Source organism: Piliocolobus tephrosceles, chromosome 14 (assembly GCF_002776525.5).
Source record: "Piliocolobus tephrosceles isolate RC106 chromosome 14, ASM277652v3, whole genome shotgun sequence".
Lineage (NCBI taxonomy): Eukaryota > Metazoa > Chordata > Mammalia > Primates > Cercopithecidae > Piliocolobus > Piliocolobus tephrosceles.
This window is the reverse complement of record NC_045447.1, coordinates 66,673,154-66,693,360: the sequence shown is the minus strand read 5'-3', so window position 1 is coordinate 66,693,360 and position 20,207 is coordinate 66,673,154. Positions and strand designations below refer to the sequence as shown.

The 20,207-nt window shown below is 35.9% G+C and overlaps 1 protein-coding gene across 14 annotated transcripts in view; it reads right to left on the bottom strand.

Annotated features, from left to right (window-relative positions):
• MPDZ (multiple PDZ domain crumbs cell polarity complex component) overlaps positions 1 to 20,207 on the bottom strand; it is a 175,581-nt gene that overhangs the window by 135,317 nt on the left and 20,057 nt on the right. For all 14 annotated transcript variants that reach the window (XM_023213134.2, XM_023213136.2, XM_031934056.1 and 11 more), the window contains 2 exons: positions 11,744 to 11,815; positions 9,076 to 9,242 (listed from right to left, as the gene is read on the bottom strand). In XM_023213134.2, the coding sequence (XP_023068902.1) occupies positions 9,076 to 9,242; positions 11,744 to 11,759 (183 nt within the window). In that variant the 5' untranslated portion in view covers positions 11,760 to 11,815. The remainder of the gene's footprint in view (positions 1 to 9,075; positions 9,243 to 11,743; positions 11,816 to 20,207) is intronic.

The following is a 20,207-nucleotide window of genomic DNA, read 5'->3' as shown; positions in this document are numbered from 1 at the left end:
CCACTCTCCTCAATTTTTAAACATGTAATGGGGGATTTTTAAATAAATATTTAAAACATTTCTGAATTCTGATTTCTAACATGGCATATATTGATAGATAAAACCATATGAACAAAAGATTTTTGCAGACCTTAATAATAATTTATGACTGTAAACTGATCAGGAGACCAAAATGTTTCACAGGATATATGTACTGAGAATAAACTCTTACTTACTATCACCTACTAATAAATATCAGTACCAGAATACAAATCTGGATCAGGTTTGTCTCCAATTACTACTAGACCACTCTGCCACAATCTGAGATGAGATAATCATAAGAAGTACTCAAATCACCCACAAATCCTTAAACTATATTCACTAAGCTGTTTAAGAAGAAAATAAAACAAAATATATGGAGTTCTATGATTAAGACCTAGGGTCTGGAGTCCAGCCTGCCTGGCTCTATCACTTAACCTCTCTGTAACTCCATTTCCCTATCTATAAAATGAGGAAAATCATACTACCTACTTTATAGTATTGTTGTAATGATGAAACCATTAACTACAATAGAACTAGAACAGTTCTGGGCACATAGTAAGACTTTATGCTATGATAATTGCTATGATAATGATAAGCGATGTACCTTTTCAATGTCATCACTAAGAGAAAAGGTAGCATCTACAAAATAACGGCAGTTATTTGGTTAATTTACTTATGTTAAAAATTAGTTGTCTGTCAAGGAAAGATAAATAATGAATGACAGTTTTGAATATTTAAGAATACTCATGCATTCATTTATTAAGCAATCAGTTTTTGAGCTTAAGTATCATATAAGGTACAAATATTTAAAGATGAATATGGCATGGATTTTATGCCAAAAGTAGCAAATGGATGTCAAACAAACCTGAAATACAATTAATTCTAAAGCTCCTTTTTACGCTTGTTAAGAACAAATGGCAAGTGGAATGCAGCATATACCACAGTCTAGGCATGTGTGTTTATGCATATTTACAGAATGTCTTTTCTTTATTTAAATCTCAACAATTCTGTGTTTTCTTAGCTAAATTTCCAAGAGAAAAAAATTTAAAAAGTGTAGCTTGACCTAAAATTATATTCTTACCAAGGTATGCTGAAGTCAAAGTGGGGAAGGTATCAAAATTAAGTAAATTAATCTATTTGAAATACCATGGCAAATAAGTAATTTAGAAACTGAAAATTTAAACAAACAACATGTTAGAATTCTTGCAGTGTTTTTCCTATCAGTCCCACATTTCTAGGAGACAAAACTGACTCAGTGTTCACAATCTGCTTAGAGGAAAATAAAAATAAAATAAAGCTTTACAGAGAAGTATAATTATATAGGAATGGACACACGAAGACTGATTATATTCTGCCACATTCTCTCTCCATTCCACTATTATCTTTAACCAGATCATTCACTTTACCTTTAAAATCTAGCAAAATTATTAATATAACTAGAATGAAAGTACTGGTTTATGTCAAAAAGACTATGATTAAAATTTGGGAGAAGAATTTACAGGACATGGCATATTTTAACTTAATGAATTTGAGTTTAGATGATGTTCAGTTCAAGTGTATTTCTCTTTAGGGATGCTATTAACTGTTTTCCCATCTTATTTGTTCATTAATACAGAGAACTAAGGGTTCAGAAACAGTGTAACTTATAATAAAAGTAAAAAAAAAAAAAAAAAAAAAAAAGACTGGCTTCAGGGTTACACAGACCTCAAATTCTCCTAAGTCTATCAATGAATAATTTTGTGGGTCAGATTATGTTATATAAGCTAACCCCCAATTTCCTCACTGGATAAAATGAAGACAAAACTTACCTTATGGAACTGATGGACTAGTTAAATGAGGCAATCTATAGTACACAAGGGCTTCCTGAAAGGTAATTCTTGTAGCTTCAAATATAAAATGAGGGCTATTATTCTTAAATTTGGAGGTTTAAAAAAAAACTCATTTAGGTTATAACCAGTAAATTTCACATTTTTTTCCTTCTTCTCCAAAGACCATTTAACATTGTCACAAAAATACCATACAATTATCACCATTTGTTGTTTTAGACACACATGCATAGCCAATAGCAAGATGGTGTTGCATTTTAATCCAGCACTGTATAAAAAGCTTGAACAGTGCCTTCTTGCCCACGGTAAAACAAAAATTTTAGTCCCTTCAATGGCTCTATATTTACAAACTTTTAGCTAAAGGAACAAACATTTAAAAGCTGTTATTGTACCAAAAATAAAGTATTTGAAATTCCTACAGTAAATAAACTTTACGGTAAATGTAAAAACATAAGAACCACTCATTCTCTTTTAACTTCTCCTAGATAATGCACACTAGAGTCTCAAGAAATAGATACTTCACTGTCAGGTGGCTACAAAGCTCTATCACAAAAGTAAAACTATTCCAGGTGTAAGAAAGATCATTTTCATTTTCACAAGCAACAACAGCTGGGAAGAGTTCCACTCCATTTTTAGATAATTCTTGTTAATGAAATCAAAGCATATTTCTTCCTTTCTGTCCTCCTTCCCCTACCAACGACAAGTCATAACTTAACCTAGACATTCTTAGAAAGACAGTAGTCGTGTCCCCTTTACTGATAGCAAGCCTACAGGTGAATCATCCTCCTTTCGGTCTCAAATTAGAAACTATAGGGAAAGGATCTTTTTTTTTGTCATTTATATAAGTAATAAAGAGAGGGAAACATAAGCACTTCTGTCCTTTAAGATATGAATCAAACAAAACAGTATCTTTCTGACGTCAAAGTCAAAATAGAGCAAGAAAACGCTCAGCTCACAAAATTTCTCATTTTCCATCAATCTAAAATAATAAATGTAAGAAATTATTTGAGCTGCTGCTGTTGCTACTTTAAGTAGCAACATATCTCAACACTTTGGCCATGAACTCTTCGCAGTCTTACAAATCTGTATCTACAGAATAAAGATTCCTCAGACATGTCCTGGCACAGTGTGTGTTCCACCTAACAACCTCTGCTTACCTCAGATATTTGAAGCTGAACCTCTGAAGTACACATTGACTACCAGACTACCTACATCTCTAGGTTTTCTAGAATGTGCTCCTGTTTTGAGCATCAGAAAAAAAAAAAAAAAAATTCACACAGAATGTACATGACTTGTGTGGCCTTGGGCAGAAAAACCATTAGTAAATTAGGATGTGATGCTGTATTCTTAGAATTAGTAAGATGAAAGAAACATTATTTTAAAGAGCAATTACTATATTTTGCAATTATAACTGAAGATCTTACTTATCAAAATGTCATTAAAATCACTACCTTAATTTTATGTTAGGATGCTTTTTCTTTTTTTTTTTTTGAGTCAGAGTCTGGCTCTGTCGCCCAGGCTGGAGTGCAGTGGTGCAATCTGGGCCCACCACAAACTCCACCTTCAGTCTCCCGAGTAGCTGGGATTACAGGTGTGCACAAGCACACTCGGCTAATTTTTGTATTTTTAGTAGAGACAATGGGGTTTCACCATGTTGACCATGCTGGTCTCGACCTCCTGGCCTCAAGTGATCCACTCGCCTCGGCCACTGCATCCAGCCTGTTAGAATGATTTTATCATGTTAAAAAATGTGAAGAAATAAAAAACAAAATGATTGCTAAAATAATGTATATAACACAAGGGTTAGAAGACAAAGTTAATACAATATCCAAAAAAAAATGCAAAAGAACAAAGGTGATTAATCAACCAACAAATCTTACTTGAAAAGGTTCTTCACAGTCTGGCTCCATAGTTTCCTCTCCTGCCAATACCCCTCATATAATCTACTGCTCTGATAATATAGGTCTGCATGGGGCTCCAAACCAGGGTTTCTCAACCTCAGCAATGCAGACATTATAAACCCAATCGTTTTTTTGCTGTAGGAGGCTATGCTGTACACTGAAGGATGTTTAACAGCATCCCTGAACTCTACCCATTACCTTTCAGCAGCATCTTCCAGTCATGACAGTAAGAACTGACTCCAGACACTGCCAAGTTTCCCTTGGGAAGGGAGAGCATAAAATAATCCTCAGTTGTGAACTGCTCTGTATCCCTGTAAACACTACTCTCTCTACCTGAAATCATTTCCCCCACCTCTGCAGAACTCATTTTTCAAGACCCATTATCCATGCTATTGCCTCCACTGTGAGGTTCTCTTCTAGTCAAAGTTACTCATTCTTTCTTTACTATTCACCTTCTTCGTTTTTTTTTTTCTATGTTCTATTTTCCCCTCTAGATAGTGAGAACCTCCATCTGATTATTCTTTGTACTTTTGTTAATTTAAATGTTCAACAAAGGCTGATTATTAAATGAATATGAGAATATGAGCCTCCATGAGATAACCCACCCATTGCCAAGGGAAAACTGGTTCACTGAATCCCACATTGTCCTTCAGTTCTGTCTGTCTGTCTCTCTCTCTCTCTCTTTTTTTTTCTTTTTTTCTGTTTTGCTTTGCTTCTGGGAAACAAATTAAATGGCATACTCAATTTTAGTAACCCAAGGTCCTTCGTATATCTAGCTCTGTGATATTTTTATTTGGTCTTTGTTTTGGTTTACATTTTAATCATTCATTATTTAACAAGTTTTACTATCAGAAGTTGCTTCAAATTCTTTTTGAAATGTAATTAGTGAAAACTTACAAACATAGAAATATAAAACCAAAATTTTATATCATGAAGATCTCATTTCACGAAAAAATTTCAAAAAAAGATTGTTCAATGTAGCATTCAGTGAACCAGTCTATTCTAATCAACATTTAAGAGTAATTTTCAACCCTGATCCTATGTTAACACAGCATCTCTATAATTATTTCAAGAGTTGTCATAAAATTTCCAAAGAAAAATCTGCCTTAATTTTGTGTGCATATACATTATGCATCTAGATGATATGTGTGTAAGCCTACACTTTTGGGAAGGAAAATAAATGAACCAGAATCCTGGAAATATTAAACAAACACCAACAACAAAACAATAGAATGCCACACTCCAAAAAGTCTGAAGGTCATTGACAAGGAGAGACCTCCTGAATATTCTGTGCGGAGGCTTATTTGCTGTCTAAGCAGCTTTTGCAGCCTGCGTTATCCACATTATTTCTCCAATCTTGGAATTGGTTTCTGTTGCCGTAGCTTTAAAAATAATCTTAGCAATGTCGATTTTTAAGTATTGGTCCTAAATTTCTACTGAAATTAATCATTTTAATTCTCAGTTTTCCTACAGATAATTCAGGGTAAAAAGATGAATTTAGTGCCACTGGTCAATTCTTAAGGCAAAGCAATTAATTAATCAAGAAAGTAGCATCCACCTATACTGGACTGGAGAAACTTCATAGAATAAATATGCAAATCCAATATCCTCAAGGCTGACAAGTTTCTATTATTAAACTGCTAACGTGTTTATTTCCCCCACAATAGCTGGATTTTTGTCATGAATACGCATTAAGCCCTGTAGCGATTAGCAGTGATGACTAGGTGACAGTGAGGACACTACTTGAGAATTTGCATTTGACAGATCATTGACACACAGTCACAGTTCTTTATTTTTTTTTTTTTCTCTTCACTTAAACAGGAATCATGCAATAGGAAATGAACCAGAGCTATTAAAGATTATTCAGGTTTAATAGCATGCATCCTTTTAGCTGGCATTAGAACAATACACAATGTGGCAGAGTTAAACAGAGACATCAATTATATTCTCAGACCTGCTAATATTTTTGACAATATTTAAATAGCACATCCCTTCAGGGCATGGCTTTTTTGCCCTCTCAGTTACACACCTGTCAAGTGTTTAATTTGCCAAAGGGAAACAGTTTGATTTCTAAGGGCAGTCTTAATACTGAAGAAGCAAACTGAAAAAATTAAACATTATTGAATAGAAGTAATGAGAAGGATCTGAGGGAAAAAAATTGTAGGCTTAATTCAACATGGCATGTCAGCATCTGTCATTAATGCAACAATATGATCATGTTCTCCAATATGCTGCATATACCTCAAGCTTTTCAATTATTCAGTTCCTTTACTTCTAAAAAAACAGGAGGCTGATGGAGAGGGAGAATCAGAGGGTCGTATATTCTAGTAATAGTAAAAAAGATGGAGATAGTAAATTGTACCTGTCATGCATATAAAATTATACATTTGAAAATAGGTAAGGTATGAAGTAATAAATATAAGCTAGCCATTGGTCAGATTTGCATAGCCACTGGTTTAAAAGAATAAATTTCATTCCTCAAATTCATTAATTATTAAATTATATTAATAAATCAGCAGTTGGTAAACTACAGAGAAAATGTAAATCTGACATGACAAAAGTCTAGAGTACTTATATTTAAATTTTAGAATAGAAAATAAGTTTTTAAATTTTTACTCTAGTCATACAAGAAAGAATCTGGTAAACAAATAGAACTGAATTAGTAAAGAATGGAGATTTAAAAAAGAGTCACAGACACTGTAAAAAGTTATTAATGATTTTAAACAAAAGAAAATTCTTGGCATCTAGGGACCAACTTTCTACCAAAAAAAAAAAAAAAAGGAAGAAGAAGAAGATGTAAGACAGGCGCCAAAGAAAACTAAGTTCTAGTTCTACTCTACTCTTATAATCAAGTCACTTAACCTCTCTAAGCCACTGTAGTCTACAGCGTATAAACTAGGTGTTTTTCTTGGTCCCTTTCAGTATTAGTTTTTCACTGTATATGAACATGTGGCCAAGAAGCCCAAAGTCCAAAAACATGTAAGACATGCCCCATAGAATTCTCAGACCTCACAATTTTTGTGGTCTTAAAATATACCAGTGTCTATCATTAACAAAATAATAAGATCATGCTGTAGTTAGTCTCAGTCTCAACAAATTTCCAAGTAGGTTTCATTTAAATCACGTGAGACCCAAATAGTCTTAGAGCCCATATCCTACCTCCATACGGAAAAGGTAAAACAAGCTTAATAGGCAGGCCTATTTGTCCCCTCCTTTCATGAGACACTGTATGCACAAATACTATTCCTTTTATATAAGACTGTCTGCAAGGGAAATTTCAAGTTATCTCACTGGGCCAGTGGTAAGTCCCAACACACTTGCTAGCACTCTTTTTGTTTCAACTTTTCTTCTCATTCTCATCATGTTTTCACATAACATAATAAGAATAGAAGATATCTTCAACTTCTTTACACTCTCTGAAAAAGCAGATAATTTTCCACAACGTAATTATGCTTTTATTCAGGATACTGGTGTCTCCAAAAGCTTGCCAATCCATTCTGAAAACCAGTACTGAAAATCAATCTTGCCAGGTGTGGTGGCTCACTCCTGTAATCCCAGCACCTTGGGAGGCTGAGGCAGGTAGATCATCTGAGGTCAAGAGTTCGAGACCGGCCTAGCCAACATGGTGAAACCCCCCCCCCCCCCATCTCTACTAAAAATACAAAAATTAGCTGGGTGTGGTGGTGGGCACCTATAATCCCAGCTAGTTGGGAGGCTGAGGCAGGAGAATCTCTTGAACCAGGGAGATAGAGGCTACAGTGATCCAAGATGGTGCCACTGCACTCCAGCCATGGTGACAGAATGAGACTCTGTCTCAAAAAACAATAAAATAAAATCAATCTTTTCAATAACTTGTAAAGTAGACAAACACAACTGCATATAACAAAAACACCTTAAATTCATGATCACGACTTAAAACCATTAGATAGAAATTTACTATAGAAAAGTATTTGTGAAGATTCTTCTTGATTTACATTTTTGCTACAAAATATCTAGATTAAGAAGTTACATGACATTAAACAAATTCATTCTCTCTTATTACTTTTTGTTCTTTCGCATTAGCCACATTTTGGGCTTTTTTTTTAACTGGAGCTGTATCACTCAATTATGAAACTAATCTTCAAGTTTCATTTTTTTTTTTTTTTTTTTTTTTTTTTTTTTGAGACAGAGTCTGGCTCTGTGGCCCAGGCTGGAGTGCAGTGGCCGGATCTCAGCTCACTGCAAGCTCTGCCTCCTGAGCTTATGCCATTCTCCTGCCTCAGCCTCCCGAGTAGCTGGGACTACAGGCGCCCGCCACCTCGCCCGGCTAGTTTTTTGTATTTTTTAGTAGAGACGGGGTTTCACCGTGTTAGCCAGGATGGTCTCGATCTCCTGACCTCGTGATCCACCCGTCTCGGCCTCCCAAAGCGCTGGGATTACAGGCTTGAGCCACCGCGCCCGGCCTCAAGTTTCATTTTTAACCTTAAAAGGCAGAATATTTGCTAGCAAGTCATCTATAACCATTAAATTAATGCTAAAGACATCAGAATGAAAACCAACTTGGATTGAAGGCATAATTAGATTGATTTCAAACCTTGAAGATAACAAATATTTTTAAAATATTTTTTAAAGCATAGAAATGGTGATTAAATTAAGTAAGTTCAAAGAACATCTGACTTCAGTTTTCACTCTGTCATTGTGAAATGTTTTAATTTTAATATAAATGCTAGGACTTTTTAATGCTCATACTTTTTACAGAACAAAAAAGCACTGTGTTACATTTAGAAGTTCTAATGTTTATCACCATCTGAGCTGTCATGGAAGCAATTGCTACTTACACTCTTTAAAGAAGTGAGAATTGCAATTCCTCTAACTGATGACAATGTAATTATTCCTTTTACTGTCAAAATAGAGGTGATTTCCCTTCTTCATACACATGATTACACATGCAAATCCAGGCTTATCTGAAATCTTGTAAGTATACTGAATGTCCGAATCTGAATGAACGATCACATGAACAATGAGCCTGAGTGATGATGGAAACCAAGTCTACAGCCAACCATCCTAAACTTATTTTTATCATCCGTTTTTCCTGTAGAAACTCATTCTTCAGCATCCACACAGCTTTCAACACAATGTCATATCATCTACAATATACAGCAACAACCATTACAAAAATAACTAGGAGGAAAAAAGCCACATTGAATCTGAATGTCTCATTTGGAGGTTTAAATGACTTCATTAACTATTCATTAACACATAGAAAAATCAGCCTTTCAGAAAAACACCAGCCTTTCACAAGATCTATGCAAGGTCGTGAACGCCTGCTTGGGTGAATGATGTCCTACCTGGTCTTTCAGCTGCTGTACAGAAGTCTGAAGGCTCAGAATCTGACCGAAGAGAGGGCTCTGCAGGACTGACTTCAGAAGGCTCAGTTTGTCTTCATTTGCTACATCCCCACGTTCTCGCAGCTTGGTTTGTAAGCGCTCTGCTGCCTGCAGGGCCCGATTTTTGTCTATACCAAAGAGCAACATTTGTCAATAATAGGATTCAAAGGACACATGTCCAGCCTATGAGGACTCCATCTAGTAGAAATTCTAAAACTATTTCTATTGAGTGCATAAAATTGTCTCTTTTAAATTGAATAAAAAACTGTAGGCCAGACGTGGTGGCTCACGCCTGTAATCCCAGCACTTTGGGAGGCTCAGGCGGGCGGATCACTTGAGCTCAAGAGTTCAAGACCAGCCTGGCCAACATAATGAAACCCTGTCTCTACTAAAAATACAAAAAATTAGCCGGGCATGATGGTGCACTCCTGTAATCCCAGCTACTCAGGGGGCTGAGGCAGGAGAATCACTTGAATCTGGGAGGCAGAGGTTGCAGCGGGCCGAGATTGGGCCACTGCACTCCAGCCAGGGAGACAGAGCGAGACTCCATCTCAAAACAACAACAACAACAAAAAAACTGTAGAGAAAGTAGACATTTTTTAATGGAGAACAAAAATACAAAAAACACAAAACTGAGAATTTTTTAATACTTTAAATATCTTTCTCCAAAATTAAACAGCAAATAAAATAGCATATTATATTCACTTCAAAGCAAATCAATTCAAATAATTACTGAACACCATATAAACCAGGCACAAAGTTGCAAAAAGTAAATATATTGAGTAATTATGTCCTACTAGTCCTACCATCTTACAAGCATACTTACGCCAGAGTTTCTACCACAAATAATAGTTAAAAATCTTTCCCTGAAACACAAACACATACACTTACACACTCTTATAAGTGAAGCCAAAATTTCTTTTTAATGGAGATTGTTCAGATGTATTACTCAGATTCATGATGGTAACAAGTATATCTATTTAAATGTATTTGCCATATCCCAGTAATGATAAAAAGGGGGAATCAGCAGGGCGTGGTGGCTCATGCCTATAATACCAGCAGTTTGGGAGGCTGAGGCAGGTGGATTACTTGAGCTCAGGAGTTTGAGACCAGCCTGGTCAACATGGTAAAACCTCGTCTCTACTAAAAATACAAAAATTAGATGGGCATGGTGGCATGTGCCTGTAATCCCAGCTACTCAGGAAGCTGAGGCAAGAAAATCCCTTGAACCTGGGAGGTGGAAGTTGCAGTGAGCGGAGATCATACCACTACACTCCAGTCTGGGCGACAGAGTGAGTGAGACTCCATCTCAAAAAAAAAAAAAAATTGGAATCATCACCACAGACACTTTCTATAGTACCAAATCTGAAATTGCAAAAAATAGGGTGATTAAAATATAAATTGATATTGATCATGAGTTCACACACACACACACACACAAACTTAAACAAACAATATTTACTCATATGCAGAATTTTAAAAACAAATAATGATAAAGATACACATGAGCATCTTGTTCTGGGTTATATGTCTCATGGTATCTCAGAATACAAATCTAATATCAATTTCCACATCAATTATTTGGAAAGTGTGCAACTCAGCACAAAACAAAATAAAGACTAGAAAACAATGGTTTAAATAATTCTGTATTTGCCCTTTCCTTTCCACTTTCCTATTAAGAACTTTCCTATGAGGACTGGTAGTCTTTACAGCATGTGCGTTTAGTATGAAATGGGAAGTGAAGGAAATGTACATACATAGATTTTCATTACCAGAACAGTACCAGGAACAAAAGCCATCATAGAGATCCCCATGATCACAAAAACAGGTCCTTCTCCCATTACTGCCACTGACTCTCACTCTCCCTCAAAACCCACTGACGTCAAGGTATCTGCCATAATGATTAAGGTGCCAGAGTGAATTTCAAACACTTTCCATTTAGTCATACCCAAAGAGTTACCTGGAATAGGGTAAGGAACTAGAGTGTCAGATAATTGCATGTATTGTGCCATACCTGATATATCTAGCTATAAATGGTTCTACTAACTATATATACCTGATATATCTAGCTATAAATGGTTTCTTTAAAACTAAAGAGCAGTGGGAAAAACAAATTATTAACACATGAGTCTGGGAAACGTAGATATTTTGACCTAAATTATCTCATGTAGAAATTAAACTGCCTTAAAGCATAAGTAACATCTTTCTCTCTATCAATTAATAGCAAGAGCTCAGTAGTAATTCACCTGCCACAAGTAAAAGTAATATCTTCTTTCAGTATTAAAAATACTGCTAAAATTCCAGATGCTTTCCAGAAATAGATATTAACCAGAATTGGGCTCATAAATCAGAATTGGGCTTACATTAAGCTTTATTAAAACCCATAATTGGAAGAATATCTCATATGTTTTTAATTTTTGCTTATAAGTAATGTGTTTTTTATAATACTTCAGATTAAACTGTCCAAATACAGAAACATATTACCTTAGTACAATGTTAGTAGGTAAAAACTTTTTAAATCTAGATACTATAGACAGAACCCTGCTATGTTAAACACATCATATGTCAAAAATCCCAATGGGAGGAGTTACAATTCATATAAAAGTAGGCAGAAAAGAATAAGTCTTACCAATGGCTTCCAACATTTTTTTCAAAGTTCAGTGTTCTTCTCTAAAATATTAACAGCAATTAAAATGGAACTCTGTGCAAAAAAGAAATAAAATAGAATGGTTATGTTTTATCAGAACTTTATATTCTAAAGCTAAATACTCTAAAGAACACTCGCTACAACTCTAATTCTTTTGACCATTAAAATCTTGTTGATACAACTTAGGATAGTTCTCTTTATAGACAATAAAGTAATCATTTTAGGACTCATTCAAAATTATATTTACCCATAATACTTGCATAAGGTAAAAGACATAAATTCTGTTTTAAATAAGGTGGCAGAAGTTTCAAACATATTTCCATAAGAAGTTCCACTTACAATACAGACCACTATAATCTTGTATTCACTTATAGATCTTTAAACATAGAATATGAAGCTTACTTAACGCCACATAAGAAATTCTGCGGCCAAAAACATAAAAAGTAGGAAATGTGATCCTGCCCTCAAAGACTCATACCCCTAACTGAGGAGACAATGCATGCATACCTATTAGAAATGAACTGTAGGCTGGGCGCGGTGGCTCACAGCTGTAATCCCGGCACTTGGGGAAGCCAAGGTGGGTGCGTCACTTGAGGTCAGGAGTTTGAGATCAGCCTGGTCAACATGGTGAAACCCCGGCTCTGATAAAAATACAAAAATTAGCCAGGTGTGGTAGTGCACACCTGTAATCCCAGCTACTCAGGATGCTGAGGCAGGGGAATCACTCGAACCCAGGAAGCGGTGGTTGCGCCGAGCCGTGATCATGCCACGGCACTCCAGCCTGGGCCACAGAACAAGACTCCACCTCAAAAAAAAAAAAAAAAAAAAAAGAAAAGAAAAAAAGAAATGAATGTGACACTCAAGCAGTACCTGAACTACTGGAAGATAATACATTAAATTCTGGATGAAAAACTGAACAAAAGGGAGCACACAGTGTTAAATTTTTCAAAAGTTCTCAAAATACTCTCCTGACTATAATGTTCTCCTCTTTCCCATTCAAAGAAATCTTCTCAACTCCTTCAATCCACACATCTCATCTTCCTCTAACAATACTTAACTAGATTCTTTGAAGTACTGGATACAGATCTTCAATGCTAACATCCATGTCACTAATCCATCTTGAGCCTTTGCTGCCAAACAAATCTGCACAACTATCCCCATAGTTCCATCTCTCTTTTGCCTCACAGAAAACCCTGAATCATGAAGCAGTCAGTCAGTCAGTCATTCCTTCAATAGAGAAATCTACCACCACACATTCTCATTTTTCATCTGGAAGATAAAATGGGATTTCTCTTAGAAAGAACAAGTTGCCTGTTACCTCTTTAAGACAAAATTCATTTGGCTAAAAAGGAAGTGTATGATGTAGATGAGCAGATCTACAAAACAAAACATCAATGCCTGCAATTAGCTCTGTGTGATAACAGAGAACAGTATGTATTGACTTGTCTTATCCCAATTTAGAACATACTATTTGAAACATCAACTCCATTTCAAATGTCAAATTGTTTAACTACTGGCACTTGTTTTAAAAAGTGCCTTTGTGTCAAGAAAAGAGGATACTGGCTCTGACCTGGAATTGAAACCTAAATAGAAGTGTGGCCTTGAGCAAGGGACCTATCATTTCAACCTCTGTTTCTTTTAAAACACACTTACTCATTGGGTATATTTTGAAAAATGAGATAAAGTATGACAATTTCCAGCTCATAGCATAACTTGTAACTATGATACATTTATTCAGGATTAATGCCAAGTCAATATATTCCACATAGATAGGAATTTCACTGCCGAGCAATACATTATTTCATGAGGCCTAATATAGGGTAATATTAACAAACAAATTGGTGATTATTTTACTCTTATTCACAAGAAGAATATAATACTCCTTCACAAAACAGCCTACTATTAGCCACCCCACCTCAAAAACAATTAACTTCTGGTAATTAAAACACAAAAATAGGCCAGGGACGGTGGCTCACGCCTGTAATCCCAGCATTTGGGGAGGCTGAGGGGGGTGGATCACGAGGTCAGGAGATCAAGACCATCCTGGCCAACATGGTGAAACCCCGTCTCTACTAAAAATACAAAAATTAGCTGGGTGTGGTAGAACATGCCTATAATCCCAGCTACTCAGGAGTCTGAGACAGGAGAATCACTTGAACCAGGGAGGCGGAGGTTGCAGTGAGCCAAGATCGTGCCACAGTATTCCAGCCTGGCAACAGAGCGAGACTCTGTCCCCTCCCAAATCCAGAAAAAATAGGGCTGGGCATGCCTGTAATCCCAGCAAATAACCTGAGCTCAGGAGTTCGAGACCAGCCTGGCCAATATGGTGAAACCCCGTCTCTACCAAAAATACAAAAATTAGCTGGGCGTGGTGCATGTGCCTGTAGTCCCAGCTGCTCCAAGAGGCTGAGCCAGGAGAATTGCCTGAATAAATATACCCCAATATAAGGAGGTCCAAGGCTAAAAAAGTACATTTAATCACCCAGGAAGAAGCATGATAGCAATAAAAAAGCATGGACTAGAGAGTCTGATGACCTGAATTTAAATTTCAACTAGCTATATGCCCTTGTTAAGTCACTTATCTTTTTCTGAATCTGAGTCTCTATTTATAAATGAATGATGTTTATAACGTTTTGAAAGGATAAAATTATACATGTGTTTGGTATGCATATGAAAAATTAATTCTAAAGATAGACAGTGTTCCTGACATACATGGGAGGTAGACCTCAGATTTAGAAGCTCACTAATTTATGAGAAGTCTGCAGAGAAAGTACAGCGTAGGCAGTTCCTAATTGAGAAAAACACTGTTGTCCAAAAGTTCATCTACAAGTCGGTTACAGTAAAACAGAATTACTTTTTCTTCCCCAAAAAATTACACAAAGGTTAAAAAAAAAAAAAATAGCTCCCAGATGAGAGAGCTCTACTCTTTTGTATTTCAATGATTTTTTTAAATTACAGTTTCAGAGTTTCTTTTCTATGCTTGGATGTCCCTAAAATAAATATATAGCTTTTTTTGAGATTTTTCAGGGGATTTCACCATTAGCAACCCCAACAAAAAGATAAGAATTTTTAAAAAATAGTTCCTTTCTGTGCCTGATACACCTGTCCTGAGGATTCAGTTCTAATTATAAACAAATTCATTTATAATCACAAAATTTTTGAGATAGATTGAGTCCACTCCCTTCAAATTGCAGCCATGAATTCCTCTTGTCACCTTTTCACCACCCTACCATTTCCTTTCCCTTTTTGCCCATTTAAATACTATATGGAAACTTAAGGATACCTGAGTGGTAACAGTGGGTCATGGCCAACTGGCATGACTTAAAGAAGATCCAACATGTCAGGAGAATGCCAAGTTGTGAGGGATTTTCTTTTTTTTTTTTTTTTTCTGTCTGGAAAATTCATGCTAAGCAGTGACAATAAGGAATCAGAGAGGCAGAAAAGAGATGAGCTATGGATATGATAAGAAGGAGATTAGCACTAATGCTAAAACAGAAGCAGAAATGATAACAGCAAACACACACACCTACCACATGCTAGGTACTATTCGAATCATGCTTCCAATTAAGTCCTTTAATACTCACACAATCCACTCACTTTATAAACAAGGAAAATGAGGTACAGACAGGTTAAGTAACTTGTCTAAGTCCACACCACTACTAAGTAATAGAGCAAGGATCTTAACACAAGCCATCTAGCTCCAGGGTCCACAATTTAATTTCTACAATATGCTGCCTCTAGAAAGCAGGAAGATTCAACTTCCCTGTTTCCAAGTTCAAACAGACCATGCCCTACATAAAGTGAAACCAAAGGAAGAAATAGAGACCCAAAATGAATGAAGTCTGAAATGAAACAGACTGTTGTAGATAGTCAAATCAGCCAACTGTTCAGGCAAGGTATGAAGAAGTCAGAAATACATATGTTACAAACCAGCAGTGGGACTATCAAAGAAAGATCAGGAATATTTACCATTTACGTAATGTTAATGTCCATACATCTTTAAACAAATCACTTTTAAAATCCAAGATTTTAAGAAAAACCCTTAAGAAGCCTCTTTAAATTGATATTCAAAGTATATTCAAAAACACTGCTTTTACATTTCAAGGTACTAAATCCCTCAACACAAAGAGAATTAAGAATACACAGTATATTGTTGTAATTGTTCTATTTTATTATTAGTTGTTGTTAATCTCTTATTGAGCTTAACCTGTAAATTAAACTTTATCATAGGTATTTATTTATAAAAGTTAAAAAAAAAAAAAGCATACCTCAGAGATATTATAGGATCAATTCCAGACCACTGCAATAAAGTGAATCTCTCAATAAAAGGGATCACACGATTTTTTTGGTTTCCCAGTGAGTACAAAAGTTATGTTTACACTACACTGTAGTCTATTACATGTGCAACAGCATTATGTCTAGGAAAACACTCTATACACCTTTATTAAAAAATAGTTTACTGTCAAAAAATGCTAGTGATCATCTGAGACTTCAGTGAGTCATAGTCTTTGTGCTGGTGGAGAGTCTCGCCTTTGTGCTGATGGCTGCTGACTGACGGGTGGTGGTTGCTGAAGGCTGGGGTCACTGTGACAATTTCTGAAAATAAATCAACAATGAGCTTTGCCACATTGGCTGATTCTTCCTTTCATGAAAGATTTCTCTGGAGCATGGGATGCTGTTTGATAGCATTTTACCCACAATAGAACCTCTCAAATCCTGCTCCTGCTTCATCAGCGAAGGTTATGTAATAGCCTCAATCCTTTTTTTCATTTCAATGATGTTCACATCTTCACCGGGCATACATTTCATCTCAAGAAACCACTTTCTTTACTCATCCATAAAAAGCAACTCCTCATTCATTCAAACTTTATCATGAGAGTACAGCAATTCAGTCACATCTTCAGACTCCATTTGAAATTCTAGTTCTCTTGCTATTTGTACCACATCTTCTGTGACTTCTTCCACTGAAGTCTTGAACCCTCAGCATTATTCATAAGAGTTTTACAATCAACTTCCTCCAAACTCCTGCTAATGTTGGTATTTTGACTTCCTCCCATGAATTACAAATATCTTAATGGCATCTAAATTGGTCAATCCTTGCCAGAAGGTTTTCCATTTACTTTGCCCTAATCTAGCAGAGGAATAATTAAGTACAGAAGCTATAACTTTACAAAATGTATTTTTTCAATAATAAGACTTGAAAGTCAAAATTACTCTGTGGTCCAGGGACTGCAGAATGGATGTTGTGTTAGCGACATGAAAACAACATTCATCTCTTTGTAAAACTCTATCAGAGCTCTTGGATAACCAGGTGCCTTGTCAATGAGCAGTAATATATTTTAAAAGAACCTTTTTCTGAGCAGTAGGTCTCAACAGTGGGCTTAAAGCATTCAGTAAGCCGTGCTATAAACAGATGTGCTGTTATCCAGGCTTTCTTTTTCCATTCACAGAGAACACAGGCACAGCAGATTTGGCATAATTCTTAAGGGCCCAAAACTTTTTAAAATGGTAAATAAGCACTGGCTTCAATTTGACATCACCAGCTGCATTAGCTCCTAATGAGAGAGTCAGTCTATTTAAAGCTTTGAAGCCAGACATTAACTACTCCTATTTAAGTCCCTGATAGCCTCTTCTTTCAATATAAAGCTGTCCCAGCCACACTGTGGCTGATTTGATTTTCTATCCAGACCATTACAACTTTCTCCATATCAACAATAAGGCTGTTTTGCTTTACATGTGGTCACTGGAGAAGCTCTTTTAACTTCCTTTAAGACCTTTTCCTTTGCATTCACAACTTGGCCATTTGGCACAACACACCTAGCTTTCAGTCTATCTCTACTTTCAACATGCCTTCTTCACTAAACTTAATTATTTCTAGCTTTTGATTTAAAGTGAGAGGCATGCAACTCTTCCCTTCACTTGAACATTAAACAGCCTAATTTCAATATGGCTCTGTGTCAGGGAATAGAGAAGCCTCAGAAGAGGGAAAGAGAATGGGAACGGCCAGTTGATGGAGCAGTTGGAACATGTGCAACATTTATTAAGTTCGACATCTTAAATGTGCAGGGCTGCAGCACCCCAAAATAATTAAAATGGTAACATCAAAGATTACTGATCACAGATCACTGTAACAGATGTAAGAATAATAAAGGGCATGAAATATTATAAGAATTAACAAAACGTGACACACACAAAGTAAGCGCATGCTGTTGGAAAAGAAAATGGCACCAATAGACTTGCTTGACACAGAGTTGCCATAAACCATCAATTTGTTTTAAAAAATGCAATATCTGCAAAGCACAATAAGGCAAAATTCAATAGAATAACAGGCCTGTACATATGGGGTAAGGTATTATGTTTGGTTTCAGGTAACTACTCGGTGTCTTGGAATGTATCCCCCATGTTCCAAGGGGTGGGACAACTGTATTCAAATCTGGCACAGAAAAATTACCAGTTTCCCTCTATTGCTGTTCATGTATCCTGCTTGTGGCTATATCACTATTTGGTTATAAAAATTGAACCTAAAATCTGTTCCAATAGCCTTAGCCTTTAGAACCACAAGACATACCAGTAATAGCTCAATGAATTCAGTATCTGTTAGGCACCAGAGTGCTAGGCAAGTGCAGTTTATACACGCTCCATCATGTGTGTGAGGACTCTGACCACCTTGCTCCCCACAATATCCTCCAATGCCTGACACATTATTGCAGATAACACAACAGAGAAAAGGAGAGGTTGGGGTCTTAATCAAGGTGACACAGCTAGTAAGTGGGAGAACTTGGAATTGAACCCTACTGTCCCTTATTTTAAAGCCCAAACTCTATCACACTACCCCATATTTTCCGAACTGTCTCGCAAAAATCACGTGGTGAAAATATATTGTCGAATTTATAAAAAAGAAGATACAGAACAAGGTATGAAGTTGCTACACTTTGTACAGAATAGGAGGGCAATTGTTTAGGTAAGTAAAAACTGATGTGTGCGTGTTTATAAAAGCATAGACTATTCTGCAACTTTTTCAAAGACACTGATAGTGGGATATGGCAGGCTGAAGGACGCTGAGACAATCTTACTTTGTACTGCATTACTTTTGTGTTTTTCAAACTTTATATCTTAATAGAGCGTTGCCAGATTTATCAAATAAAAACACAGGATGCTAGTTAAATTTGAATTTCAAGTAAATGAATACTTTTTTAGTGTATGTCCCATGCCATACTTGGGACATATTTATACTAAAATCCAATCTTATTTATCTGAAATTCAAACTTAACTTGGGCATCTGCTATTTTATCTAACAATGCTACTATGTACATGCTGGCTTAGAGAAAAACATAAAATCATTTTACCTTTCACGCTTCTTCTAAAACTTTAACATCATGAGAGCTGCCTAATCCTTACTACATCTCGAAGATTTTACCTGTGACCATATGATTCTCCAGCAATTTGTTGATAACATTAGTGTCAGCAGGGAATAAAAATAAAACAGAATATTTGGTATTATTTAGAAGTAGGAACTGAGTAACTGAGTAATCATTTTACTTTTCAACAAGTTGTAATGGTAACATGTAGGCACAGCTTTTACAAAGTAGAGAATCAACGTTTGAAACATAACACAAATCATTCTGCTCAATGCAGATTATATGGCAACTAACAAGTGAAAATATGTTTTATGCTAAAAATAATTCTATGTAGAGAAAATGCCCCAAATGCATACAATTTTCTAGTTATCTTAAACAATTCTGACTGAAAAAGGAATACAACATTAAAAGTGCTTGTTTCAATGGCTTGCAGCTTGTCAAAGTTGCTCAGCATCTGTTATTGCATTTAAATTTACCATTTCTATCATTCATAGTTGCCTCAACAGTACCTGAAGTTAGCAGACAAAGGCACAGTTGCAGTAGTCAAATGCAAGTCGTTTTTCATAAATTCAATTGTCCATAACAGCAATACTTACACTTTCAGTCATAATTCCTACTTTTGGGTAACATTACTGAACTATAGCTCTAAAAGTATAGAAATGTCACAGTACCCACCGACATCACGCAGTCATCCAACAGAAATCACTCAGCCTTTTCTTAGCATCTGTTCTTCTGAACTGCTCCCTCATTTTTATAGGCTTTGATCAAAAAAGCATTCATGAACACAATTTTTATTTTCAAGTTGACATTTATAAATCTTCCTAAATTTATTCAATGAAAATAAGATGTATTAATTCCACTTTGCCCATCAAAATGAAAGAAAATCAAGTATTAAAGAACCCTAACTTCACAACATACTCCAAATATTAATATTCTTATTCTTTATAAAACTGTCATACAAATTACCTGAAATGAAAATGCAGTAGTCCCAGCTACTGGGGAGACTGAGGCAGGAGAATCACTTGAACCCAGGAGGCTCAGTGCAGCCTCCGCCTCCTGGGCTCAAGTGATTCTCCTGCCTCAGTCTC